This window comes from Leopardus geoffroyi, chromosome A1, assembly GCF_018350155.1.
Source record: "Leopardus geoffroyi isolate Oge1 chromosome A1, O.geoffroyi_Oge1_pat1.0, whole genome shotgun sequence".
Classification (NCBI taxonomy): Eukaryota; Metazoa; Chordata; class Mammalia; order Carnivora; family Felidae; genus Leopardus; species Leopardus geoffroyi.
The window spans coordinates 87,970,776-87,996,766 of NC_059326.1; the positions used below are offsets into that span (position 1 = coordinate 87,970,776).

The 25,991-nt window shown below is 62.4% G+C and overlaps 3 protein-coding genes across 10 annotated transcripts; 1 reads left to right on the plus strand and 2 right to left on the minus strand.

The window, feature by feature from the left end:
• Positions 1-1,973: 1,973 nt before the first annotated feature.
• On the minus strand, positions 1,974-12,850 carry GJC2 (gap junction protein gamma 2). Of its 2 annotated transcripts, none has more exons than XM_045483614.1 (2): positions 12,207-12,850; positions 1,974-4,152 (listed from the first exon to the last, which is right to left on the minus strand). In XM_045483614.1, the coding sequence occupies exon 2, from the start codon at positions 4,132-4,134 to the stop codon at positions 2,863-2,865; it is 1,272 nt and encodes a 423-aa protein (XP_045339570.1). In that variant the 5' UTR covers positions 4,135-4,152; positions 12,207-12,850; the 3' UTR covers positions 1,974-2,862. The 2 variants fall into 2 exon arrangements, with proteins under 2 accessions (XP_045339570.1, XP_045339564.1); XM_045483608.1 differs by lacking the exon at positions 12,207-12,850 and adding an exon at positions 5,207-5,665.
• Positions 12,851-13,294: 444 nt separating this feature from the next.
• On the minus strand, positions 13,295-20,509 carry GUK1 (guanylate kinase 1). Of its 4 annotated transcripts, XM_045483648.1 has the most exons (9): positions 20,352-20,463; positions 19,856-20,009; positions 15,988-16,101; positions 15,658-15,699; positions 14,837-14,933; positions 13,974-14,112; positions 13,802-13,886; positions 13,601-13,686; positions 13,295-13,488 (listed from the first exon to the last, which is right to left on the minus strand). In XM_045483648.1, the coding sequence occupies exons 2-9, from the start codon at positions 19,899-19,901 to the stop codon at positions 13,453-13,455; spliced, it is 645 nt and encodes a 214-aa protein (XP_045339604.1). In that variant the 5' UTR covers positions 19,902-20,009; positions 20,352-20,463; the 3' UTR covers positions 13,295-13,452. The 4 variants fall into 4 exon arrangements, with proteins under 4 accessions (XP_045339604.1, XP_045339597.1, XP_045339613.1 ...); XM_045483641.1 differs by lacking the exon at positions 19,856-20,009 and having other exon boundaries at positions 20,352-20,509; XM_045483657.1 differs by lacking the exons at positions 19,856-20,009; positions 20,352-20,463 and adding an exon at positions 19,691-19,837.
• Positions 20,510-20,589: 80 nt separating this feature from the next.
• MRPL55 (mitochondrial ribosomal protein L55) lies at positions 20,590-24,382 on the plus strand. Of its 4 annotated transcripts, none has more exons than XM_045483714.1 (4): positions 20,590-20,738; positions 21,703-21,893; positions 23,599-23,800; positions 24,151-24,382. In XM_045483714.1, exons 2-4 carry the CDS (start codon positions 21,832-21,834, stop codon positions 24,301-24,303), a joined length of 417 nt encoding a protein of 138 aa, XP_045339670.1. In that variant the 5' UTR covers positions 20,590-20,738; positions 21,703-21,831; the 3' UTR covers positions 24,304-24,382. The 4 variants fall into 4 exon arrangements, with proteins under 4 accessions (XP_045339670.1, XP_045339692.1, XP_045339681.1 ...); XM_045483736.1 differs by having other exon boundaries at positions 20,593-20,738; positions 21,703-21,794; XM_045483725.1 differs by having other exon boundaries at positions 20,608-20,738; positions 21,706-21,794.
• The last annotated feature ends 1,609 nt before the right edge of the window (positions 24,383-25,991 follow it).

Sequence of the window (25,991 nt, forward strand, 5' to 3'; positions counted from 1 at the left end):
CTGAAGGCCCCCAGTGGTATCTGCAGGCCCCAAGCCTTGAAACGGGATGCCCTGTTAACACACTCTGGCCGATAGGATGTGTATTAGCTGGGGTTCTCCAGGGAAACAGAAGCAATAGGAGATATATATATATATATATATATATATATATAGAGAGAGAGAGAGAGAGAGAGAGAGAGAGAGAGGACTTATTTTAAGGAACCAGCTCATGTCATTATGGGGCCGGCAAGTCTGAAATCTGCAGGGTAGGCTGGAGGCCTGAGAGCTGGGTTGTCGGCCCAGCCTGAGTGAGTCTGCATGTTGGAGACCAATGTCCCAGCCCACTCAGGCAAAATGAGTTCCCTTTCACTACTCAGGCCTTCACCTGATTGGGTCAGGCCCAGCCACACTAGGGACTTCACTCAGTCTAAAGATTCAGTGTGAATATCATGCAGAATCACCTCAAAGACACCCCCAGAATTATGCTCACTCTGGGAATCCTAGGGCCCAATCAGGATGACACAAATATTACCAACAGCAGCACTTTGGACATAAATGGCTTCTTCAGGAACCTCAGTCTTTGCTCTTATGGCCGTCACCTGATTGGATGAGGCCCACCCACGCTGGGGATGGCGATCTGCCTTACCAAAGAATGCTCATTGCCAGTGTTAATCTCATCTAAAAACACACCTTCACCGTGACATCTAGACTGGTGTTGGCAGGAACCACTGGGCACAGATACTCAGCCTGACCCACAGCAAACCAGTTTCCCCAGCAGCCCTGGGGGAGAGTCCTCCTCCTGATGACCCAAACTGCCTCACGTTGTATCTAGACCAATTGAGAGTGGGCGGGGGGAGGGGGGCTGAGATATAGAAATTGTACAGGCTATACCCTTGAGGGGATTTATAGGAGGATGGTAGTGTTGTGGTTTAAGAAGGGTCAGTGGCCGCAAATTCCCAAGAGCAGTCCCTGGCGTGGGGTCAGGGGGCTTCATCTATGGCGGAGAGGGGGCATAGCTGATTAAGCCTTGCAGGGTCCATGTGGCTGATGGCATTCTCCATGAGGCCACAGAGATCCTATCCCACATGTACCTCTTAAAATGTAACCCTGGTGGTCCCAGAAGGATCCTGGTTGCTCTTGGATCCCATGGGCCTGTGGCTGCAGTGGAAATGGTGTCACTTGGGGGCTGCTGATAAGAGTCATTGGCCTTTGCCAGGTACTCTTGAGTCACCGTGCTGTGAGGAGGTCTGAGCCACACACAGAGACTCTGACTCCCCCAGGACAACACTGCCGGTCACGTGACCCTTTCTGTCTTGGAGATGCAAGGTGTGTCTCTGCTCTGAATCTGGATTAGCATAGCTCTATGGGACTCCCTGGGACAGGGCTCCCCCAGGGGACCCAGCATGTTCTTGTCATCAGAGGCAGGCTGACATTGGGATCGGGGTTTGGTCTGGGGACACCAAAGAGGGTTTGCAGGCCAGGAGGGGTGCTCTGGGCCTGAAGGGGACTGGGGGACCACTGGGGTCAAGAGCGATGGGGTTCCCCACCTATGTGCCCACCTCCGCCCTTCACGCTACAAGCTGTGACCAGCGTCCACATAATGACATCCACTGTACTCTGCCTTTCGCGCCTGTGACTGTAGGCTGAACTTAGGCTCTGGGTATGTGCGCCAGGCTGTGTTCTTTGTTGTCACCATCTGTGTGTTCGGCTGTGCCCCCCATCCAGCCCCGCCCCGCCCACTACCCAACACTGAAAGGCACCCAACTGGCCTGGGCCTTGCTTCTTCCAGCCAGACTGGAGCTGAGTCAGGTGTCCCAGTAGGGCCATGGCAGACATACACATAAACGTGCACACTCACACGCGTGTGCGCACACATACATGTACACACACCACACCCGGGCACACTCACACACGTGCGCGCGCCAGGGTAGACATACATGTGTGCACCCACAACCTACGTGTGTGCATGCCCCACATGCACACACAACACGCAGTTGTAAACAAAAGTTAGTTTTATTTTGTTTCCTTTGCTTTGGCGGCTGTGTCTGAATTAGGGAGGGGGACAGAAGGCAGAGAAGGGGTAGATGGAAGCCAGGATCCCCATCCCCCAGAATGGCCCAAACCGGAGTCCCAGCACTCCCTGGCAACAGGCTAGCAGCCTCTTTGCAGAACCATGCGTCTGTCCCAGGGGGAGGGGCCGAACCACAGAGGTACAGAAGCTCCAGAGAGTGCAGTCCCTTCAGCCCACCCCAGGGCCTCAGCACAGGAGGGAACTGTGGGGGGGGGGGGGTTGCCCTCCCACAGGACGATGCGTAACTCCCCTTCTGTCCCTCCCTTCCAGTCCAGACCTCGGTTTCCCCTTCTGTACCAGAAAGACCTAGGAGTGCTCTCAGCTCTGTAGGAAACAGGAAGTGGATTGGGGATGGAGGTGGGGGGTTTGGGAGGGAACCCCATTTGCTGCTGCAGGCTGTATGGACGAGCGCCGGGCCTGCCATGACACACATGGGCTGATCAGGGGAGCAGGGTGGGGGAGGAGAGGGCCAAGACTCCCCCCCCCACACACATACACACACAGGTGAGGCTCAGACTGCCCCCACCCCCGCAGCCACAGTCCCATAAACCCTTTCGGGTTTAGGGATCAGAGCTGGGGACCCTTCGCAGGTCCCTCCTCCTCCTTCTCCCCTGGACAGAGGGGAGACCTCAGGCAGGGAGGGGCAGTGACGCTGAGCGGGTGATGCCTTCAACCTGGCGCCCCTCCCGGGTGGTCCGGAGCAGGTGGAGGAGAAAGAGAGGGCAGGTGGTGCTCCTCGCCCTGCGCCCTGGCCTTCCCCCAGAGCCCCAGCCGTGGCCTGCAGGGGATCGGGCCACTTCAGGGGCGGGCCGTCAGATCCACACGGTGGTCTTCCCCTCCCTGCTGCTGGCACTGCCCTTCTCTGAGCCCGCCCTGGGCTTGGCGCCCGGCCTGCCCTGGCCCGTGCCCCCCGACGTGGCGCTGCCCGACCCGGAGGCGGGGGCGCCGGACCGCTGGGGCCCCCGGGCGGCCGCGGGGAGGCCGGGGCACGGCGGGCTCTCGCGGTCCTCCAACGCGTGCCCGTCCCGCAGCGCCTGCAGCGCCAGGCTCGCCAGGTCCCGGTCGTGGGAGCGCGCGCGCTCGGCCGCGCGCACCACCAGGCTGTAGTCGGGCGGGCAAGCCAGGCCGGTGGGCGCGGCGGGCAGCGCGCAGGGCGGCGGGCGCGGCGCGGGGCCGGGGGCGCCGGGCGGGGGCCGGCGGCCGCGCACCGCGTCCTGCGCGCTGCCCAGGCCGAGGTGCGCCATCTCGCACAGGTTGAGCAGCAGGCAGAGGCAGCTGACCACGTACATGACCAGCAGGAAGATGGTCTTCTCGGTGGGCCGAGACACGAAGCAGTCCACCACGTGCGGGCAGGGCTGGCGGCTGCACGGGAAGAAAGGCCGCACCTCGAAGCCGTACAACAGGTACTGGCCCACCAGGAAGGCCACCTCGAAGGCAGCCCGCGCCACCAGCTGGGCCACGTACACGCGCATCAGGCCCTCGCGCTGGATGCGCCGCCGCCCGTCGTGCTGCCGGGCGGGACCCGGGGCCCCCGCCGCCTTGGCGTCTCCGCCTGCGCCCTTGGCCGCGCCCGCGTCCTCGGCCTCGGCCTCCTCGCCCAGGCCTTCGGGCGCCCCCGACTCCTCGTCCTCCTCGCCCAGGCCCCCCAGCATGGGCTCCTCCTCGCCCAGGCCGGCGGAGTCGGGCCAGCCGGGGTGGGGAGGCAGGGGCAGCGGCAGGGGCGCGCGGGTCGGACGGCGGCGGGGCGCGCGGCGGCGTTCCTCCTCGGAGGCGCGGGCCAGGCGGTGCACGGCGTACCCCAAGTACATGACGGAGGGCGTGGAGATGACGACGATCTGGAAGACCCAGAAACGCACGTGGGACAGGGGCGCGAACGCGTCGTAGCACACGTTGTCGCAGCCCGGCTGGCGCGTGTTGCACGTGAACTTGGTCTGCTCGTCGGAGTAGATGGACTCGCCGCCCACGGCCGTGAGCACGATGCGGAAGACCACCAGCACCGTGAGCCACACTTTGCCCACGAACGTGGAGTGGTTGTGGATCTCCTCCAGCAGTCGCGTCAGGAAACTCCAGCTCATGTTGGTCATAGGGGCGGGGGGTGGGACCTGCGGAGCGGGAGCAGAGCTCAACCTCAGGGGGAGACGGACCGTCGGCCAGGAGGGGCGCACGCAGGCGGTGGGGGGCGTCGCGGGAGGATAGGGAGGGGGCGGACCTCGGGCGCCCAGAGCTGGGACTCTGCCTAGCCCTTCCAGGAGCGCCGTGCCCACCCCCCGGTCCTAGCCGCATCCTGGGAATGGATACCGGGAGAAGCCAGGGCCTCCGTGAGCAGAACTGGGCACCAGCCAGCCTGCAGCAGCACCAGCGCCCAAGAAAGCCCAGCACCTTATAAGCCGCGCCCCTCCCCCAGCTCTGGGGACCCCACCCACCCCAGGCCCTGAGAGCCACAGGGCCATGGGGCCAAAAGGGAAACCAAGGCCCGCCCCACTCAGGGTCAGCTCAGATCCATGGCCCTCACCGCACCCAGGCAGCGCGCAGGTCATTGGAGAGGGTCTCATGGAGTCCTGTTCCCAGCATCTCGGAGGCCTCCAGGATCTGGGCTCCGCAGCTCCCTCCCCCCCCCCCCCCACTGGCCCTCATCACCCAGACCCACCCCCTGGAGCCCCATGGCCGCCCAGAACCATCTGTCCCCAGTTTCCCCCAGCAGTGCACCCCTCCCCCCTCCCTCCTCCACACCCTGCTTCCTCCCTCTGTACAGGGGACCCCCATACACTTCATACCCCCCCAAGGGACCTGCTGGCCCCAGGCTGCTGCCCAGCCCTCTGGGCTGTTTTTCTCTCTAGTCCCGACACTACCCTGCCCTCTGCTGTCTCCTGGCCCAGACATCCCCTTGGGGAAGACAAGTGAGGCCAGGCATCTGTCCAGGACAGACCGGTCCGTGAGGCACACAGACACCAAGGCATCTGTGACACTTGGAGACAGCCGCGGGGCCACTCACCACCGTCCCAGACCAGTGCCCCCTTGCAGATCAGCTGATCCCTGGGTGGGCCCGTGCCGGGGAAGAGAAGGCCACTGCGTTCACCTCCCTGCGCCTCCAGGAAGGGGGGAGGGGCTACAACCTCCCACCGCCCACCCTACCTCCTTCACTACCAAGGCCAGTACCTGCTGCTGAGTAGTTTGGGGACAGGAGACCCCAGGGTGCCTAATGCTTCTGGTCTCCTCCCTCTGGAATGGGCACGGGAGGCAGCGTGGGCAGGTGTGGGATGGCGCAGCAGAGGCAGGCGGGCAGGGGCTCCGGGGAAGCTCCACTTTATGCAGCTGGGGCCTCTCCCCGTGGGTGGGGGCAGGAAGAGGGGGCAGCCTGGGTTCCTGGGGAAGTGACCCTCTTTCCTCACATCTGTGTGCAGCGCCCCTCAGAGCCACACAGGCACACGCACTTCTCAAATGCACAGCCACACATGCACTCAGACACACATGTGCATACAGCAGGGCACATGGACCCACAGACACACGTGCACGCTCATGTGTGCACATACTTATAAGCAAATGCACAGAGGTTTGGGGCACCTGGGTGGCTGAGTCAGTAGAGCATCTCTTGATTTCCGCTCAGTTCATGATCTCACAGTTCGTGAGTTTGAGCCCTGTTCTGCCATGACAGCATGGAGCCTGCTTTGAATGCTCTCTCTCCTCTCTCTCTCTCTCTCTCTCCCCTCTGTCTCCCTCTCTCTCTGCTCCTCCCCTTCTCTCTCAAAAGAAATAAACTTAAAACCCAAATGTACAGAGGTTCACTCGGATATTTGTACAAGCACTAGGTGTGCACATTCACATCTGCACACAATTATAAACAAACACACTGGTGCACATGCACACACACTCTCGGGTACACAGACATGCACATCCAGCCCTCCGAGGCTGCCTTCTCCAACCCCCATCTAAGGCAGTGACTCTTCCCCCGCCCCCCCCCCCCCCAGTTCGTTCTAACCTCAACTCTTCCAGTATATGTCCCTGCCCCGGACCACATCACCGGAGGCTGACACCCACAGCCCCACCCCACAAGAACCCAGGAAAGGGGTGGCAGAGGGGCCTCCACCTCTTCTCTTCCTGCCAGGAAGGTGCCCCAGAAGTGGAAAGAGGAAGAGCCCTTGGTGTGTGGTATTTAACAACCAGCTCTAGGCGTGTGGGGGAACCTCACTGTAGGGTGTGCCAATTCCCGGGTGTATGTGTGCCCACCACGCCCATGACCGAGCGGAGGGGCCTGCATGGGGGACTCTTGGACTAGCTCTAACTCTGCACTGGGGCAGACCCTGCAGGAGGTGTGAGGAACGGCGCAATGCCCTGGGGAGCAAGCCCACAGGGTCAGAGCCCCAGATGAGATTTGCCCTGGAGAGAGGGCACATCAGAGCAGGCCCTCCAGACCCTCAGCTCAGGAGAGAATCGGGCCAGCAGGAGCTGTAGGGAGCAAGGCTCCTCTCCTCCATCCCGTGCGCACTGGGGGAGGCAGGCTGCTTTTGGGAGGGGGACAGAGACTCACAGGCGGCACCCATCAGATTTAGGGTTCTCACTGCTCGGGGGTTGTAGACTGGCAGAGGGGGGGTGCTGGAATATCCCATGTGGTCGTGGGTTAGCGTGGGAGACCTGGTTGTGAACCCGTGTTAGCTGAACATGACACAGATGGCTCCCTAGAGAATGTCACCGGCACGAGTGTGCACAGGGTTTGTACACACGCGTATTCCCTTGCCTATCAACTGACAGGGTGGAGATGCGCAAACATCCATAGCAGCAAACACAGGCACCACGGTCCCACGTAAAAGACGCTGTGCTCCTGGAGAAGCGACCAGTGCCAGGTTGGGGACAAGAAAGGTGCCAGGGCACGTGCGTGGGCGGGAGAGCAAAGAGCCGATGAGTTGGGGTGCGCACGCCCACGCACGCACTGACTGCACACACGCGCGCGCCCCATGCCCACAAGCGCAAGCCCACGCAATGACACGCGCACACTGACGCACAAAGTATGCATGTGACCACGCCCACGCACCGATGCCCACAAACATGTACGTGCGCACGCCCACGCGCGCAGTGATGCGCAAAGCACGCACACGCGTGCGCCCCGGTGCCCACAAGCGGGAGCCCACGCACCGACACGCGCACGCCGACGCACAAAGCACGCACGGGAGCATGCCTGCGCGCACACTCATGCCCACAAGCACGCACATGCTCACGTACACGCCCACACATGAGTTCACAGCCACGCACACACATGCGCACACGTACACAGTGAGGGAGCCGGAAGCACATCGCAGGAGCGCCGTGTGTCGGAAGCTGCACCTATCTGGGTGATAGCGGAATAAGGCAGTATTACAGATTCGACTCTAGCGTCTAAACCAGACTATAAAATAAGTGTGAGTCCATACTAATATAAACGACTAAACGAATTAAAGTGGAAGAGACGGGAGTTCTACACAGTTTATACAACCCATGCCACACGGCTCCCCATTCCTCGGCAGGGCCCTTCCAGAGAGCCGGCACCGCAAGAAGGGACGGACAGTGGACGCTGGCCCAACTCCCCACCCTAGTGAGAGGCCGGTTTGTAGCACACGTGTAGACGCCCTGGTGTTCCGCAGAAAGCACCCAGGTAATGGAGAGACAACAGGAAACAGTTGTAGAGGCGGCTACAGATACCTGACATCAACACAGTCAGGGGTGTGATCACAAGGGAACTGAGGGCTGGACCCGGCAGCGTGGACAAGGAGACCTGATGGCCACGAGCCACTGAGACCCTGGGGGCACGTTCAGGAGACAAATACCACCCGAGACCTTAAGGAGACCCTAAGAGATGACTAAATGTCACATGAGACCCTGCAGAAAAGTACATGCCAGGAGGGACCATGGGGGTGACCCTCAGGAGACAACCACGTGCCTGAGACCCTCAAGAGATGACCAGATATCAACCACGTGCCTGAGACCCTGGCGGGGGGGGGGGGGGTGGAGCTCAGGAGACGATCACATGCCTCCTGAGACCCTGGGCGGGGGGACCCTCGGGAGACGACCACATGCCTGAGACCCTGGGAGAGGGCCCTTGGGAGATGACCAGATGCCTCCTGAGATCCTGGGGGAGGGCCCACGGGTGACGATCACATGCCTCCTGAGACCCAGGGGGGGACCTTTGGGAGACGACCAGATGCCTCCTGAGACCCTGCGGGGACGCTTGGGAGTCGACCAAATACCTCCCGAGACCCGGGATGGGGACCCTTGGGAGACGACCAGATACCTCCTGAGACCCTGCGAGGACCTTTGGGAGACGACCAGATGCCTCCTAAGACCCTGGAGGGACCTTTGGGAAACTACAGGATGCCTCCTGAGACCCTGTGGGGATGCTTGGGAGACAACCAGATACCTCCCGAGACTGTGAGGGGACCTTTGGGAGATGACCAGATGCCTCCTAAGACCCTGGGGGTGGACCTTTGGGAGATGACCAGATGACTCTTGAGACCCTGCAGGGACGCTTGGGAGATGACCACATACCTCCTGAGACCCTGGGGGGACCCTTGGGAGATAACCAGATGCTCCTGAGACCCTGGGGGGACCCTTGGGAGATGACCAGATGCTTCCTGAGACCCTGCGGGGATGCTTGGGAGACGACCACATACCTCCCGAGACCCTGGGGGGACCCTTGGGAGACAACCACATGCCTCCTGAGACCCTGTGAGGACCTTTGGGAGACGACCAGATGCCTCCTAAGACCCTGGGGGGGACCTTTGGGAGACCACAGGATGCCTCCTGAGACCCTGCGGGGATGCTTGGGAGACGACCACGTACCTCCCGAAACCGTGAGGGGACCTTTGGGAGATGACCAGATGCCTCCTGAGACCCTGCGGGGATGCTTGGGAGACGACCACATACCTCCCGAGACCCTGAGGGGACCTTTGGGAGATGACCAGATACCTCCTGAGACCCTGCGGGTGGACCTTTGGGAGACGACCACATACCTCCCGAAACCCTGGGGGGACCCTTGGGAGACGACCAGATGCCTCCTGAGACCCTGGGGATGGTCCTTTGGGAGATGACCAGATGACTCTTGAGACCCTGCGGGGACGCTTGGGAGATGACCACATACCTCCTGAGACCCTGGGAGGACCCTTGGGAGATGACCAGATGCTCCTGAGACCCTGGGGGGACCCTTGGGAGACGACCAGATGCTTCCTGAGACCCTGTGGGGATGCTTGGGAGATGACCACATACCTCTTGAGACCCTGGAGGGACCCTTGGGAGACGACCACATGCCTCCTGAGACCCTGGGGGGACCTTTGGAAGACTCAGGATGCCTCCTGAGACCCTGCGGGGACGCTTGGGAGATGACCACATACCTCCTGAGACCCTGGGGGGACCCTTGGGAGATGACCAGATGCTTCCTGAAACCCTGCGGGGATGCTTGGGAGACGACCACATACCTCCCGAAACCCTGGGGGGACCCTTGAGAAACAATCACATGTACCTGGGGGGCTGGAGGAGCTGGAGGGCAAATGCTCTGGTGCCCCTGGTGGACTCCAGAGCAAAAGAAGGACACAGAGAAAGAACGTGGACTTATGTTCATGACAGGGTAGTGACAGTGGTAGTGACACCAGTGCACTGATGAGAGGCTGTAAAATAACCACATTGCAGTACCTTCCTGCCCCATCAGTGGGAGCCCCCTTTCCCGGTGTGCCCCCTGCCCCACCTCTGGCAGGTATGTCTCTGAAGACTGCAGGCAGGGAACAGGGACCTTGGCTGATGGCTTCCTAGGGCTGCAGGCCCAGGGAGGACCCTGACCCTAAGGAGGGGTGACCACCTGGGGGGTGTAGGGGTGCTGGTTTGCAGGGGCCTTTGCTCAGATTAGATGCCTCAGAGCAGGTGTGGGTGGGATCGCACTCAGCGGGATCCATCAGCAAGTGTTCAGGCTGGGTGTCAGGATCTGGGAGGGGACAGCAGTGGGGATGGGGGAAGGGAGGACTTCGGAAGGAGGCTGGTGGGCTCTGCACTTCAAGCTCCTGTCACCCCTGGGTCTGGACAAAGGTCCTGGGAGTGGAGGGGGTGTGCAAGGGGCTGAGGGCCAGGGCCTGCCCAGCCATTTCCTTCCCATCCCTGACCCAGCTTCCTCCCAGGAGCCCCTCTCAGGGCAGGCGGGGCTTCCTCCCACTGAGGTGGGGCTGCCAGAACCCCCCCCCCCCACCGCTGGAATGCTCAGCTGAGAATCACTGAATATGCAGTGGGACCCTTCCCTGGGGACCTTGGGGCTCCAGAGCCTAGCCCCTTCCTAAGCACGCCCAGCCCTGGGTGGCCCCTTGTTCGTGTGACCACCTGCATGGCCCTGAATGCGTTAGCTCAGAGCCCAGGGCCTCACCCAGCCGTGGGACTCACCCAAGGTCTCCCCCTGTCTGCTCTGTGGTTGTTCCACGGGGTTCTGTCCTGCATGTCCCTCCCTGGGCCCCTGGACCAGTGTCCTCGATGCCCCAGTCAGGTTCCACCTGGACCACCCGGCCCAGAGGAAACTGCATACCCCTAGGCTGCCCAGTCCCCAAACCTGTGACCCTCTGCCACATTCATCTGCCCCCCTGCAGCTCCCAAGGGTACCACAGCCTCCCCGTCAGTGTGGACACTGGTCAGCCCCCGGGCTCCTCTCTGTCTCCCCTCACCAGGCCCTCCCCCAGGCTCCCCACCTCTGTCTCCCCTCCCCAGCCCCTCACCCAGGTGCCTCCTGTCTCCCTTCCTTGCCATCCCCTAGGTTCCCCTCTCCCTCCCCTCTCCAGCCCCCAGAGGTGCTACCTTCATGCCCCATCCTGTTCCTCACTCCACCTATAGGTTCCACCCCCACAGCCCACCCTTGGGGTCACAGGCCCACAGGACTGGGTCCCAGGGAGCCCTGTGCACTCAGAATGAAGCCCCCACCCTCACAGAGTCCTAGGGCCTTCCTGATGCCCTCCTATCCAACTCAGCGCTAGTCCACATGCAGATGTCCACATGTGTTCACAGGTGCACACACAAGCGTTAGCACACTCACCCACCTCACCCTCTGCTCACACACACAAGCCCCTCCTCCAGACCCACCACATGGGTGCTCAGCAGAGGCAGGATGCACTGGGGGAGCTTAGCCAGGCTGACGACAGCCCTCCTCTGCGGCCAACAGTGCCTCCCCTCCTCCCCCCCCCCCCCCGGGGCACACTCCCTGCTCAGGACCCAGGGCCCCTCTGATTAGCTTCCCCTGCAACCCAGGAAGGGAGGGGTCCTCATCCCACAGGGGCTGTGTCTGGGGAGTGAGTCATGGTGATTCTGGGGCCACCGCTGCGGAGAGGCCCGGAGAGAGCCCTGGGCGTGGGGAGCCGGCCAGGACCTCAAGGGCACCCCGCTCTGGGACCCTCCAGACCTTCCCAGGCACCGCCGACAAGGGCAGGAGGCCACGCTCCCTCTATAGCCAGGTGGGTACCTCCACTTCCCTTCCCACCTCTTCCCAGCTCCTGCCACCCTTCCCAGGTCCTGGACACCCCCTGCAGCCCCTCCTGTACAGACCCCATGCCCTACACCGTCGCTGCACCCACCTGCCCTCTCCGGATAAGCTTGCCACAGGCCTGGGCCACTCCTGGCCTGGCATCCTGCCCAGGCCACCCGCCCTCTCCCCCATTCTCCCCTGGGCCGCCCAGACGACTCACTCACGACATCTCTGGCACACTGGGGGCCGCTCCTGGAGAACAGGGGTCTGGTCTGCCCTCGGTGACCCCTGGGGCCCCTGACGCCTAGCAGGCACCCGTGAGGACTTGTGGGAAAGAGGCCCCAGGCCAGGTCAGGAACGGTGTGCTGGGTGGACAGGTATACCCACCCGGGTGTGTCTGCCTCCCCAGCCTTCCTGAGCAGACTGAGGCCCAAGGCCCAGCCTCTGGACACACTGCAGCTGCCTGGCTGGCGTGGGCCAGTGGGACCAGCGCCCTGAGGAGCCCCAGCTGCTGGGGAATGTCCGAAGAGCACCCCTTCTCTTCCTGCTCAGCAGCTGGCCTGCACAGCCCTCTGGGCTTCAGGTTCCCCCACCACAACGGAGGGCGGGCCCTGTCGGGAGAAGCGAGCCTGGGCCCACAGACAGGGTGCCTGACGCTTTGCACCAGAGGGCCGCCCACACCTGGGCCCCTGGGCAATGCCCTACCTTTTCCAGGCCAGGAAATGTGAGTCCCTGAGCTCTTCCACCTGCCAGCCGGCCGGACACTGGCCCTCCCAGGGCATGTGCCTGGAAGAGTCGTGGGCCCGACCCAGGGCCACCTCTCACCACCAAGCACAATGCGGGGGGAGGGCCTTCAAGGGCTCCATTGTTCCCCCCAAGGCCTGGGGTCTGAATCCCCGATTGTCCCTGGGGCTGGACAGGGCCCAGAGAGGGAAGGGGCCTTCCCTACTTGCCCCCCCCTTCCTCTGCACATCAGCCTGGCCCCGCCTCACCTGCCTTCAGGCCTGGGGTGGGGGTGTCCAGTAGCCCTCAGATTCAGGCCAGGCCCCCACCTGCCCTTCTCTCTGCAACTGGGCTTTGGGACAGAGTCCAGCCTCCCTGTCTACTCCCTGCCACCTCAAGTCTGTGTCCATTGTCTGGGTCCCACCACAGAAGCATGGCATAGGCACGGACAAGAGCTAGGGGACAGCAGCTCTTTTGCCCAGCATGGCAAAGCCACAGCAGCCCTGACTCGAGACGGGTGGCTTCTACAGGTGTCTTGTGAGACTCCGGGAATCTGGGAACCCCAACAGGAGCCCCCAGGGGTCCTCCCTGTGCTGGCCTTTCTGGGCCCAGCGGACCACGCACGAGGTGGAGGGGAGCCCTAGGCCCAAACAGGCCCCCAGGATGCAGGGTTCTAGCTCCCTCCTGCATCAGATCCTGGGCCACCACTGCAGCCCAGCTCAGGGACCAGGACAGGAGGGGCTCAGGCAGGAAGAGCCCCAGGTCCTACTGTCCACAGCCTCAGGGCACCTCCACCAGGCAATGCTCTCCAGCAGCCTCATCTACTCCATGAGGGCCCCACCCAGCGCCCAAGACTGACCTCCCTGACCTAGGGGAGGGGCAAAGGAAGCCCCAGGGAGGCAGTGCACAGGGAAGCTGGGGGTGGGCTGCTCAGAGCAGCAGACACCAGAAAGAACTGAACCGCTAGCCTCCCGCACGGAGGGGGCGGCCAGGAGTCGGCGTCTGTGATGGACAGCATGGCCCAGTCCCCAACACCCTGGCTTGAAGATGGCAACCCACAGGCTCAGGGACACGGTTACACAGCAGTTTTTATTAGGACATGGGCCTGGCTCCCATAAGAGGGGGAAAGGGGAGGCCAGGGTCCCCCAGACACAGCGGTCTGGGGGGAGGAGGTGCTGGCTGATGTGAGCGGAGTCCCCATCGGGGAGGACACAACTGGCAGTCCCTCTCAGGAGTGGCTGGTCCTTTGGGCCTTCTTGATTTCCTGCCACAGGGAGAGAAGGGCATCAGGAGGGCCCAGGGGATAGGCCACATCGTCTGTCCCAGCCCCTCTCCCTGCATACGCTACAGAGAAGTCCTGACCCTGCAGAGCCCACCTCGGACAGTGCCTCCTCCAGGGCCTGATAGGCCTTGTCCAGGTTGTCATTGATGATGATCAGGTCAAACAGGCCCTGCTCCTTGCCTGGGGAGGGGGGAAGAGGGAGGGCAGGGTCATCTCTGGTGACCAGGGATCCTGGGGGTCTCCCTGGTGGGTGAGGAGCCTGGGGGGATGGCAGGTGGCCAGTGCCCACACTCACAGCTCTCCATGTCAACACGAGCAGCAGCCAGCCGCTTAGCCAGGCTCTCCTCAGTCTCTGTGTTCCGCTGCCGCAGCCGCTGCTCCTGAGGCACAGGGGAGGGTCAGGGTGTCTGGGCAGGCCCTGCCCCCAGCCCCGCCCCCCCCCACCCCAGCCCAGGCCCACCCCCCACCAGGACGTCCAGCGAGGGCGGCTGCACAAAGATGTAGATGGGCCGCAGATCGGTCTTCTTGATGTTACGCACGCCTTGCAGGTCCACGTCCAGCACGCAGATGCGGTTCATGGCCTGCACGGCCCGCACCGCTGCTTTGCTGGAAGACAGAGTGGGGAGGACAGAGGGGCGGCAAACGCTCAGTGGGGCTTCTGGGGCTCAGCAGCCCCTCATGGCCTCAAGGAGCCTCAGCAGGGCATGGGCCTGGCCGGACATGAGTGCAGAAACCTAGCAGGACCCCTGCACCTCCTCCACCTTTCTGGAAGTACACGTGTGCTGGGCCCTCTGCTGGGCTGAAGGTGGCTGTGGGAAGCGGCAGGAGGGCTCACTGCACAGCCCCAGGGCACCAGGCACCCACCCAACACAGCCCCACTGTCCTGTCCAGCTGTACCTAGAGCCTAGGATGGAGCAAGATGGGTCTCATAGGGTCTCTGGCTCACCCTTGCCAGCGGCTCACGAACAGGATGTGCACATAGGCTGACGTAGGCCTCTCAGCCGGGTGGGAAGAGCTGGCAGAGAAGTACTGGGGACTGGGGGGCACCCCCATGCCAGCCCACTGCTGGGAGAGCAAGCTGAGTACAGCCTGTGGTCCTAGAAGACCCAGATTGCTGGAGTCCTCATTGAGCGCCAGTCCCTAGAGGGGCCCGCGGACCTCACCATGGCTTGGCCAGGTGGACAGAGGTGGCTGGGAGGAGGGGCCTGCAGAGCTCAACCCCTGGCTGGGCTGGGGACCTGACTCCCAACTGCCCAAACGACCCTTAGAGGTCCTGTCCAGCTGAAGGCAGAGCCCCTGGGAGGGTGTGGAGGTGCCAAGTGTGGCCCACCTGGTCCCGTACAGGTTCCCCGAGAACTCCGCGTGCTCAATGAAGTCACCAGCCGCAATGTCCCGCTGCATCATCTCCCTGGTCACAAAATAGTAATCTGCAAGGAGGGGCTATCTGAGCCTTGCCCATGGCCAGACCACCAGGGGCTTGGGCACCAAGTATGGCCAGAACCAGCATCTCCGGTGCACCCATCCGCCCCACGCGGAGGGGCTGTTCTAGGCGCTGAGCAGAACACACACATGACACCGAGGAGAGCCTGGAAACCACTGGCTTCCAAAGGAAGGCTAGAGGGAGCCTGGACACTGCTGGCCTCAGAAGGGGGGCCTGGACACTGCCAGCCTCGGGAAGGGGGGCCTGGACACTGCCGGCCTGGGCAGGGGGGGCCCTGGACACTGCCGACCTGAGCAGGGGGGCCTGGACACTGCCAGCCTGGGCATGGGGGCCTGGACACTGCCAGCCTGGGCAGGGGGGCCTAGACACTGCCGGCCTGGGCAGGGGGGCCTGGACACTGCCAACCTGGACAGGGGATCCTGGACACTACCGGCCTGGACAGGGGAGGTTCAGGGGACTCCCATGATCCTACTAAGACACAGAAGATACCTGCAGTATCAGAGGGACCCTGATGGTACACAACTGTGATGTCTACATCAATCAGAGGACCATGTGTGGAGTGGCATGTGTGTCAAGACTGGTGCCTTCAGGGACCTTATGCAGAGATTGGGGCCCCCACCCCGTCTCTTCCTGGGTGCCAGCATGCTGCCTGCCCACCCTGTGCGGGGGTCCATCTCTCAGATGAGACAGACGCCGAGGGGTGAGCTCACCTTTCCCATTCTCTTCTCCAGGCCGTGGATCCCTCGTAGTGTCTAGGAACAAACACCTATGACCAATCTGGGAACCTGGTGCCCCTACACCCATGCATGGCCTTCTCTGCAGGGCCTGGCTCAGTCCACGAGTGGGTGTGGGGGCCCCAGGTCAGGGGGTACAGTGTGGGGCTCTGGGTGGTGTGGGGCTCCCACACAGGTGGGTGTGGGGGCCCCAGGTCAGGGGGTGCAGTGTGGGGCTCCCCCACGGGTGGGTCAGCAGGCGGCCTGGTCCTACCCCCAGCATCCCTGAAACCCTCCTGCCCCCTGCCCCTGCAACCCAAGCCTCACGGGACACGCTGAAGCCGAAGATGCTGCCATGTTCCTGCAGGAGTCTCTTCAGCAGGGTGCTCTTCCCCGCCCCTGATGGTCCACTCAGGACGACAGGCCTTGGTCCTGACATTCCTGTGGGTGAGGGAGAGGGGATCAGCGAGGCCTGAGGGATGTACCCAGAACTGGAAGTGGGCGGGGTGGCTGGTGCCCCCGCTACCCTGTGTGAAGTCAGCCAGGGACTGGGACGGAGCTGGACTTGGAACCCAGCGCCAACCTAGCTGTGCCTCACCCGGGGCTAGCTGGTGTCACACACATCACACATCAGCCACAGATGTGTGAGTTCCCTGGCCATGTAGTCCTGGACTTTGGAGCCTGGGAGGGTCCCCATCCCTGTGTCTCCAGGCACCACACCCAAGACAGCCTCGGTCAGTAAGCAGCACCTGAGCCCTGTTCTGGAAGCTTCCAGTGGGATGTGGGAACCCAAGAGACCACAGCTTCCTCACCCCTCCGATGCTTGGGCAGGTGGACCACCCCTAGCACTTGGCTCAAGACAGGGAGCGGGGGGGGGGGGGGGGGGGGTAGCTCCAGATGACAGCCGCCCAGCTCTGCGCCCACCCGACCACCCCCAGCATGCCCAGCAGGACCCACCTCCTGGTGGGATGCAGACTCAGGGACCAGCCTGGGGCGGTTCCAGAAGAGCCAGCAGGGGCGGTTCCAGAAGAGCCAGCAGGGGATGGTAATCCCTGCTCGCTCCCCACTCTCTGAGCACTAAATCCCTCCCAAAGCAGCCAGCCCCGCCCACTGAGCACAGGAAAAGGCCACTCCTCAACTCACCCACCCAGACACCTCATGCTCAGGACACGTGAGCAGGGCCAGGTGCAGACTTGGGGGCTGGGGTACCCCTGGTGCACAGGGGCACCCAGGGGGACTTGTGCTGGGCTGGTGCAGCTCCCTCTTCTGCCAGCCCCTGCAGGGCTCCATCTGGGGGCCCCCAAGGTGGCTGGCAGACTCCCCTTGGCTGCCCTGTATTCCAGCCAGGGCGGCCTGTCTGCAGGTCCCTGGGCGGGCCCCGATCTCCTAATCCTCGATGTAGGCCAACACAGTAATCTGGCTAAAGCACCGCTATTCTGAGACCACCTCACCTTATGGACAAGCCCTGAGGAGGATGGGGGGGAAAGGGACCCTCTGCTGGAGACACAACAGGCAGGGACCTGGAAGAAGCCGTCAACACGCTGATGAGCATCGCCTTCAGGTGACGCCTCTTCCAGGTGTCCTTCCCAGCAAGGATCCCACTAGACCCCCAAGTGAACTCTGGTGGTCCTGCCTTCCTGCCCACAGGCCCAGGCCCACTGCAGCTGCCCTCTCCTTGGCAGGACAGCCCTGGGTGTGTCTGGGGATGGGAGTGGAGGGAGGGGTCTGTCCGTCCCACACCTGGCCCTGGCCCTCCACCTAGGTCTTCCTGGGAGCCTGTGGTGTGTTGGTGCCTTGGGAACACGAGTTCCTCTGGGCAGGGCAGCCCAGAGGGGACACAGGGTGGTGGTCAGGGAGCTGAGCAGGAGAATGCCCAGATCCTGTTCACAGCAGCACATGTATGAGGAACCTGTGGACCCATCCTGGAGTGCTCCCTCTAGGGATTCTCCACCACGGACCTCATGAGGCAGGTGCCTCTGCCCCAGGATGCCCCCTCCCCCACACACCTGCAAGCACCCTGCAGCCCCCAGCGGTAAACTCCCCGGTGGTGCCAGCCCTGCAGCTCCAACATCCCAGGACTGCAAACGCACCAGGAGAGACACGTCTTCAGTGAGGGCCAGACCGCACACATGGAAGTGCCACACGGTCTTACTCACCACCCCCACCCTCCACCCTGTCCCAGGCGTGTGTGTCCCAGAGCCCCACCCTCCAGGCCTCCTCCCCGTCGGCCCGAACTGGCCGCCATGCCATGGGCAGCAGGTGCACACTCAGGGTGGGCTGAAGGCAAGAGCGGCCTGCCTGGCTCTGAAGCAATGCCATGCCCTGCCAGCCTCCCCCGGCAGGGGCATCCTCCTGGGCCCCACCTGAACCTCAAGCCCAGGCTCCAGACCTCCCTGTTGCCCTCCCTCAAGGGCTAAAACCCTGACAGTGTGGGGTGGGAACACCGTCCGGCCAGCCATGGCCATGCTGCAGGGGTGGGGTCTGGCCAGCCAAGAGCACTAAGTCCTTCCTGACGTGGGGCCCACAGAGCTGAGCTCCCTCACCCCAACACAGGCCACTACCTGGCCCCCATGTCCAGTGGCCATGGTGGCACAGTCCTGACAGAAGCCACCTTTGACAGGAGCACACCCAGCTGGGATGGGACTGGAGGCCCCAAGGGCCCAGCTACACTCAAGTGTGTCCTCTTGTGAAGGAGGTCGCCCAAGTGGATCTGGACCAAAAGGGCTGGTCATACCTGTCCCCCAAAAGGCTGCATGGGCAGGGCTGTGTGTGGGGTACAACCAAGCCAAGAGGCCCTGAGAAACCGCATAGCTCTCAGGATACCCACAAAGTGGCTGATGTCTTCTTCCCCACTTCCTGTCCCCAGTGGGGTAGGACCAGTCCCTCCTTGAGAGGAAGCTGGGCTGTCTGACACTGTGCAGGACTCTGGCACCTGGCCAGGGCCTGGGGCATAAGAACTAGAGAGCAGGAAGGAGCCCAGGCCCTCCAAGGGGAGGGACCATCCTTCTCCTAGAGACTGGGGTCTTGTCCTTGCACTCCTAATCGTTATCAGGACGCCCCCTTCCTTCCTGCTCCTCTTTCCATCGTCTGGATCTTCTTTCTTGGCAACACAACACTCAGCAAAAAGCAGAACCCAACTGTTCACTTCTTTAAAAAAAAAAAAAAAAAAAAAAAAGGAAAATGGGCGTGGCCAAAAAAGAAACCTATGGAGAGTCTTAACCCTCAGAACTGCCAGAACCTGATACCTCTTAACTGCTGCCCCACTGGCTCCAGCCAAAGATGAAGCACCCATACAGTGTGTTCCCAGGACTGAAGAGAGCCCCACCTGGGCTGTGAGCGGGCCTGCTGTGTGCAGCTGACGTGGGAGGTTCCCACAAGGGGGCAGCACGGGGCACACTCAGCCATGGGTGGTGAGATAGGAAAGCACATGCATCCCAGGCCCCTCCTGGGGATGAAGGCCAGGGTCCCCCCCACCCCCACCCCCGGGGTCCCTCACGACCAGCCCATGGTCCAGGATATGTAAGACTGACAGAAGAGTGTCCACAAGTCCGCGCTTGGGAGGTGTGCTGCCCAGGAGCCTTGTAGGGGACTCACACAGCTACATCTTGGCCTGTGTCCTCCCCGCCCCATGGGCCCTACCCTGTGGGCCCTACCCCACACTGGCCACTAACACCTCAGCTCCCAGCTGCCCCTCCTTCCCGTGGAACAGTGACGTGGCTTGCCTCCCTGCTCCTCCCCAAACCAGCACCCCCAATGACCTAGGCTCACTCCCTCTCCTGTTCCCAAAGTAGCGTCTAATCACACCACACGCGCAGTTTCTAGCAGCCCAGACTAAAGCGTCGGGTACTGACGGAAGCTGAGCTCCACCTAGGACGCCCATAAGCCACAAAGGTTTGCCACCAACTCCCTGCTCCGCACAGCCTCGGGGCGCTGGACCCTGGGGGCAGGCCAGGAACCCGCAGCAATCCCGGGGGGCGGGGGGAGGTGCGGGAGACCTCCGAGGGGCCAGCTCCATCTGTCCAGGACCCCCCTGGGTTTGCCCTCGGAGAAGGGAGCTGAAGCACAAAGAGCCAGACTACCAGGAGAGTTTCCCTTCTTGAGCCCAGGGAAGACTGTGGGGGCTTTGCGTGGCGGCCACAGACGGGCCTTCAGAACCCTCTTCTCCCATAGTCTCCGGCTGTGCTGTGCGGCCCACCTTGGGGAGGGGTGTCAGGCTGCTCCCCCTCTCTGCCCCTCCGCATGCAGCAGGGTCCACAACGGCATCCAGCGTGAGGTCCTCAGGCCGCGGGGGATTTACAAGCTGTCTGGAGCTTCACGAGCCAGGAGAATCCCCTCCTACATTTTGAGAACTAACACAGGGAACCAGCTTTTAATTCCTCTACACAAGAGCAGCAGCTGCCAGAAGCACCTGCGCTGCGCGGAAACGCGCGCGTGTACGCGAGAAGGGCGGCCCGTGACAGGGGCCGAGCTACATTCATGGACAAGCACACTGCCCTGCTCTGCTCGCGGGGACCGCGGCCGGCCAGCCCTGGGGCGGCCCGCAGGGGCCGCAGGGCACGACCCGGCGTGCTCAACCCCCGAGTCTCCGCGACAGCGGCGTCACCAGTGCGACGGGAGGGCTGACCGCGAACGGCCCCCGATCCAGGCCCGCGGCCTGCGCGCGCCCCGACGTTCGCCCGCCCGCTGCTCACCGTCCGAGGGGACCCGGCCCAAGGCGGCCGCCGCCAGCCCGGCCAGCGGGCGTCGCAGCATGAGGGGCCGCCTCCACCGCCCGCCTGCGGGGCTACGTCAGCGCCACGCCGGCCCGCCTCCGTCCGCAGCGACCTACGTCACGGCGCCGAGCCGGCCCGCTGCGCCCGCGGAGGTGACGTCACTGAGCATCGCCGGGCCGTGTCAGTACGTAGTAGTACGGCGCCGGCCTCGCCCCGCCCTTCGTACGTGTCGTCAGCGCCGCGAGACGTGACGCCTGCGCAGGACGGCGCGTTGGGTTAGCCCAGAGTGTGTGCGCTGTACCTGCGGTCACCTTCGTTCCCCAGTGGCCGGCGGAAGCCCGGACGCTGGGAGTCGAGGTTGCTACGGTGAGCAGGGAAGGGTGGTGCCGGAAAGGCGCGGGCGTCGTGGGGTGGGAAGGACTTTCCCCGAGGGAGGGTCCGAGCCCCGCCGCCGGCCCTCGAGGGCGACAGAGCATGGGGGGGCATCCACTTGGATAGTTCGTTTTCCCGCGAAGTGGCTTCCTGAGGCGGTGGGAGGCCTGCAGATACCCTTGCCCATCAGGTAGGGGACCCCACAGCAGAGCTGCGCATCTCGGCCGGGAGGTCTCTGTGCCAGGGATCTGAGTGTCCGACATCCCAGGCAGGGGTTGGGCTGTCAAATTCCTGGCTTGTCGTGCACGGATCTCTGCACCGACGGTTTCCTGGGGGTCAGGGTTCAGGGACAGTAGTTCCAGGTCTCGGCTCTCCTTTTATAATCCCGACATCGCGGGGTGTCGTGAGAAGTAGGTGACCTTGGGAACCAGGGAAACCCCCAAGGTGCATCCTCAGAATGGCTTCCCTGCGTCTGTAACCCACTGCCGAGAGTCTGGGCCCTGCCGTAGACTTACGGACTCAGGCTTGGGAGGTAGGACCTGGGCATCCGGAGTTCAGGAACCCCACCCCCCACCCCCACCCCCACGGATGATGCTAATGGTAAGTCAGGGCTGAGAGCCTGACGGTTTACTGGGAGGGACTGGCAGAAACCCGGTGATAACTTCCCTGTTGTAGACGTCCTTAGGTCTGTAGTTTCTTCCTGGCTGGGATTTGATGGTTAGGTGGGAAACCTTGTCTTTTAAAAAACTCTCAAGGGGCGCCTGGGTGGCTCAGTCAGTTGACCATCTGAGTCTTGATTTCAGCTCAAGTCATGATTCTAGGGTTGTGGGTTTGAGCTCTGTGTCTATTCTCTCTCTGTTTAAGGTTCTCTCTCTCTGCTCCTTTTCCCTATCTCTCTCTGAAATAAAAACCTAACACATAAATAACTAGTCAATCAGTGTTTTTTCTTCTTGTCCAGCAGGTTGCACACCAGGCCAGTGGCTGATCCTGAGCCTCCATGTACCACAGGGGCCCCCCGGGAAGAATGGCCACCATGGGCAGTCTGCTTGGGTAAGCAGGGACTTCCAGGCCCCTAGGGACTGCTGTCATGGGGCCGCCTAGCCAGCGTGTTTATCTGAAGAGTATGTACAAGTACATACAGATGATATGGTAGGTGTCGAGGGCAGAACACAAGCGACTTGTGAGCACTTAGCAGCAAACACATGGTGGTGGTGGTGACTTTCTTATTCAGATCACACAGCCCAGCCTGACTCTGGGTCCTTCCCACTGCTCCCACTGGAACTGTGTCCTCATCTGCCCTTCCCCTGATGTCGTGTCCTCCCCCTGATGAGAAGTATGGTGTGATCACAGTGTTGCCACAGAGCTAAAGGAGAGCAGGGTCCTAGTCGGTTCTGTGGCATCTAGGGAGAGGGATGGGGCACCGGAAGCTGCGGGTAGCGTGAAGCTAGGTAAGGGACTCCAGTGCAGCGTTCTCAAGAAAGTTCATGTTAGAAACGCTGTTACCGTGAGGGAACACCCAACATCCCTTCCAGCCCTTCTGGAAGCCTCCCCAGTCCACCAACCCAGGGTCCTCCGAGGTGACTGTGTCCTGTCCACCATCTGCATGACTGATGGCAGGGACTGGCTTTCTGTTGCCGTACTGAGTGCCCAGTGACTTAATGGCAGATGCAGTGTGGTTCTTGCCCTGAGAACAGCAGTCTTGGGGAGGAGATGTACCCTCGGCCTGAGGGCTTGCTGGGAAAGCTGGGTGTGGTAGGAGCTCCACACAAGGCAGGTGGCACTGTGCCAGGCTGTGAGGTTGCAGGACACGCGGTCAGCCTGCCTTGTGGAAGGGGCAGGCCTGAGAGCTGAAAGACACCCCCACCTGCAGAGGACGGGGTCTCCGTGAGAGCCAATGTGGGGACCAGGTGGGAGGTGTGGGCTGGATGGGGCTGCTCACGCAGCGAGAGCCTTGGCAAAGTCAGGTGGGGAGCTATTGGGATGCCTGCCTGCCATGGGCGTGTGAAAGAACACTGGGCAGACAGGGCCACCTCTGGCATACAAGACATTTCAGGGAGTTCTCAAACTCTGCTGTCGGTCAGGTGTCCTCATCCTCAGACCCGGGCTAGAGCCGAGTTTGCAGGAAGGGTAGACTGGAGTAGACCTTGGGGGTCGTGCGGCCCAGCAGAGTGGGGTGACTGGGGCTTCCCTTGTCCTGTCACTCGAGAGCACACGCCCTGCTGTACGGAGGGAGGCCGAGTATCTGCCGCACTCAGAAGCCAGGTGGGCTCTGGGTATCTCGGTCCACTTGTGCTGCCCCAGCAGCAGGCCACGGGGGCTGGGAGTGGGGAAGCTGGAAGTCTGAGCTCAGGGTTCTGTGGAGGCCTGTCTTCCTGGTTCCAAGTCCTCACAGCAGTGTTCCGGTCTCTTACCTTATAGGGGCACCGGTCCCACTGTGAGGGCCCTTGTGACCTCCTCTCACCCTAACCACCTCTGAGAGGCCCCACTTCCAACAGCACATCATGGGAGTCGGGGCTTCAGTGTCAGAATCCGGGGGAGACACAAAGGTCTGGGCCACAGCACTAGGTCTCTGTTCCCCTGGAAGTCTGGTTCCTGCCCGATGCTGGCGTCCAGTGCCTGAACTGTACAGCCAGGCCTCACCAGGGATGGTGCCTGAAGCCCACTGGGGTCTGTGCTGCCAATCTCTGCCTTCACACCTCTGAAAGCCTCGTGATCTTGCCCAGCTGCTATGACCATGCCCTGTTCTGGTGCAAGTCACTGTGTGCACCCTCGGGAGCTGGACAGCTGGGCCCTGCGGGTACTCCAGTCCCCGCACCAGCCACTGACCCGCGCACATGCGCGTCTGTGTCTATAGCCTACTGCGGCAGCACGTGCTGATGGGGGCTGCCCCTGCGTGTCGCCACCTGCACCTGTCCTCCCAGATCGCTGACAGCAACAGGGCCTCACTCACGCGAGTGCGCCGGCAAGCCTATGCGCGCCTCTACCCCGTGCTCCTGGTCAAGCAGGATGGCTCCACCATCCACATCCGCTATCGGGAGCCACGGCGAATGCTTGAGGTGGGCCTCCCTCCCCTGTACTCCCTGGGGTGTGGGTCCTGGCAGGCTTGGCCATAGCAGCTGCTCCTGCAGGAGCTGTGGCCTCAGCACCCATGGCAGCCTAATGGGTGAGGGGAGACGGGGGCCATGAGGAGAGGGAGGAGGGAGAGTGGACTTAGCTCCACGCGTCAGGACCAGAGAGCAGCTCTGAGCTGCGTGTCTGACCAGCATCAGTGTTGGGAAAACAACTGAGAGCTTTGAAGGCAGACAAACCTAGCGAAATGTGAAAACCTGAACCACACAGTGGAGGACAAGGTGAAGGAGAGACAGGGACAAGGCTCTGGGCCCTCTGACCGAGCCCCTCCCCACAGATGCCTGTGGATCTGGACGCCCTGTCCCCAGAGGAGAGGAGGGCCCGGTTCCGGAAACGCATGGCCCAGCTCACAGAGCAAAAGCAGCAGGAGCCAGAGCTGGGCGACGACTTTGATGTGGAGCGGTACAAGCAGTTTTGGACCAAAAAGTGACTGTGCCTGGAAGCTGGCCGGGTTGGGGACACCGTGGGTGGGGAGGGTGAGCCTTTAAACATAGTGTGTTCACAAAGCCGCCTCTGCCTTGCCTATCCTTCTGGTGTGTGCGTGTCTGGCTTGGGGGTCTCTGTGGCAACAGGGTCGGGTGAGAACTGCAGAGCCAGCCCTCCGGGCCTGGAGCCCCCTCCCCCCCTGCACTGCCTTCCAGCAGGGCACCACAGGCTCTCCTGGTGGGAGTGTGGCAGCCACAGTGGTGGAAGTGGGTGGAAGGAGCAGGGTGTCTGGGATCCCTGCTGGTGGCTAGCCCACCCTGCCCAGCACTGAGGCACTCTCTGCCATACCCAATGCCAACAGGAGGTGCCGTCGGCCCTGTTGTGGACTCTGCTTGCAGCCCCGCCCGGTGCAGCTACAACAGACCAGCCTTCTGTGGTTGACTGCTACTTTTCCCTCTTGTGGTGGGTGTCACCTAGGTCAGGCTTTTGCAAGACTGGAGGCTCAAGTCCTAACCTTTCCAAGTGCAGCTGGCCCAGCCCCAGCCTCGGGCTGCCCTTGGGTGTTGACTGTGGGGCGCTGCCTGACAGATGGTGGGGAAGGTGTTCCCGGCATGACTGGAGAGGGGCGCTGGCGTCTCATTGTGGCTCCCAGAGAGGGATGTAGGGCTAAGCACCCACCTTTGGACTCCTGAGTCCCCACTGGTCCACTGACCACATTGGCCCTGAACAGGTTTACAGGGACATGCACCGCCCCTGCACCTGTGCCTGCCCTCCAGCTTCCTGCTTGTGAGATGCCCAATGGCGTTGTCTGATCCCAAGGTAGCCAGGACGTTTCTGAAGATGGCAAGGCACTTTACCTGAAGTGGGGTCACAATGATGGATGCAGGAGATTTGTAGCCAAAAGGCAAGGGTGGGTGTTGGTGATGAGAAATTACTAAGAGGAATCACCCAGGTAGGGAGCGTTCTGGCAGATGCCACCTAATGGGATCATTGCTGAAGGCAGGCTTGGCAGCAGCCCCACATCTGCATGGGATCCTGCTGAGATACTGGGCGGGGGAGGCGGGCCTGGGCAAGCTGACCAGGGGTCATGGGATCCTGCTGGTACTGAGGGCAGGGGTCTGGGCAAGCCGGACCGGAGGCCCAAGGCCTGGCTGGAGAGCTCTGGAGACCTGAGCAGTCTGGTCAAGCAGAGAACTCCATCTGCGCTACAACCTTCGAGGACCCAGGGACTTCCTATACACGGACCCCCAACTCCCGACCTCCGCAAGTACCACCCCCCCCCCCCCCTTCCAGACCCATTTGGGGACTTCAAACTTTGTGCTGACGGCTTCCAGTGTCCAGACCCTGGTGGCTGACCCTGCCTGGCCAACCACAGGCGGCCCCCGTGGCCCATGCGCTCCCCAGAGGAGCCTGCGGTCTCAGACCGGCGCTCTGCGCTCCCGCGCTGGAGCCCCCACGGGGCAACCCCCGGCCCAGGGGAGGCGTCGGCTCTCTGGGCCACACGTGGGGAAGCCCAGACTCCAAGACGACTTAGCAGCAGTACACGACGCCGCAGGGGTGCCTAGGGAGCTTCCTCCGGATCCGAGCCGCTTCGAGCCGCCCCCTTCCGGGACTGCTGATCCAAGAGGCGAGCCTGGACCGCTAGGAGCTTAGGCGCGCGCTTGGAGACACCCCCCCCCCCCGATCTCCGGG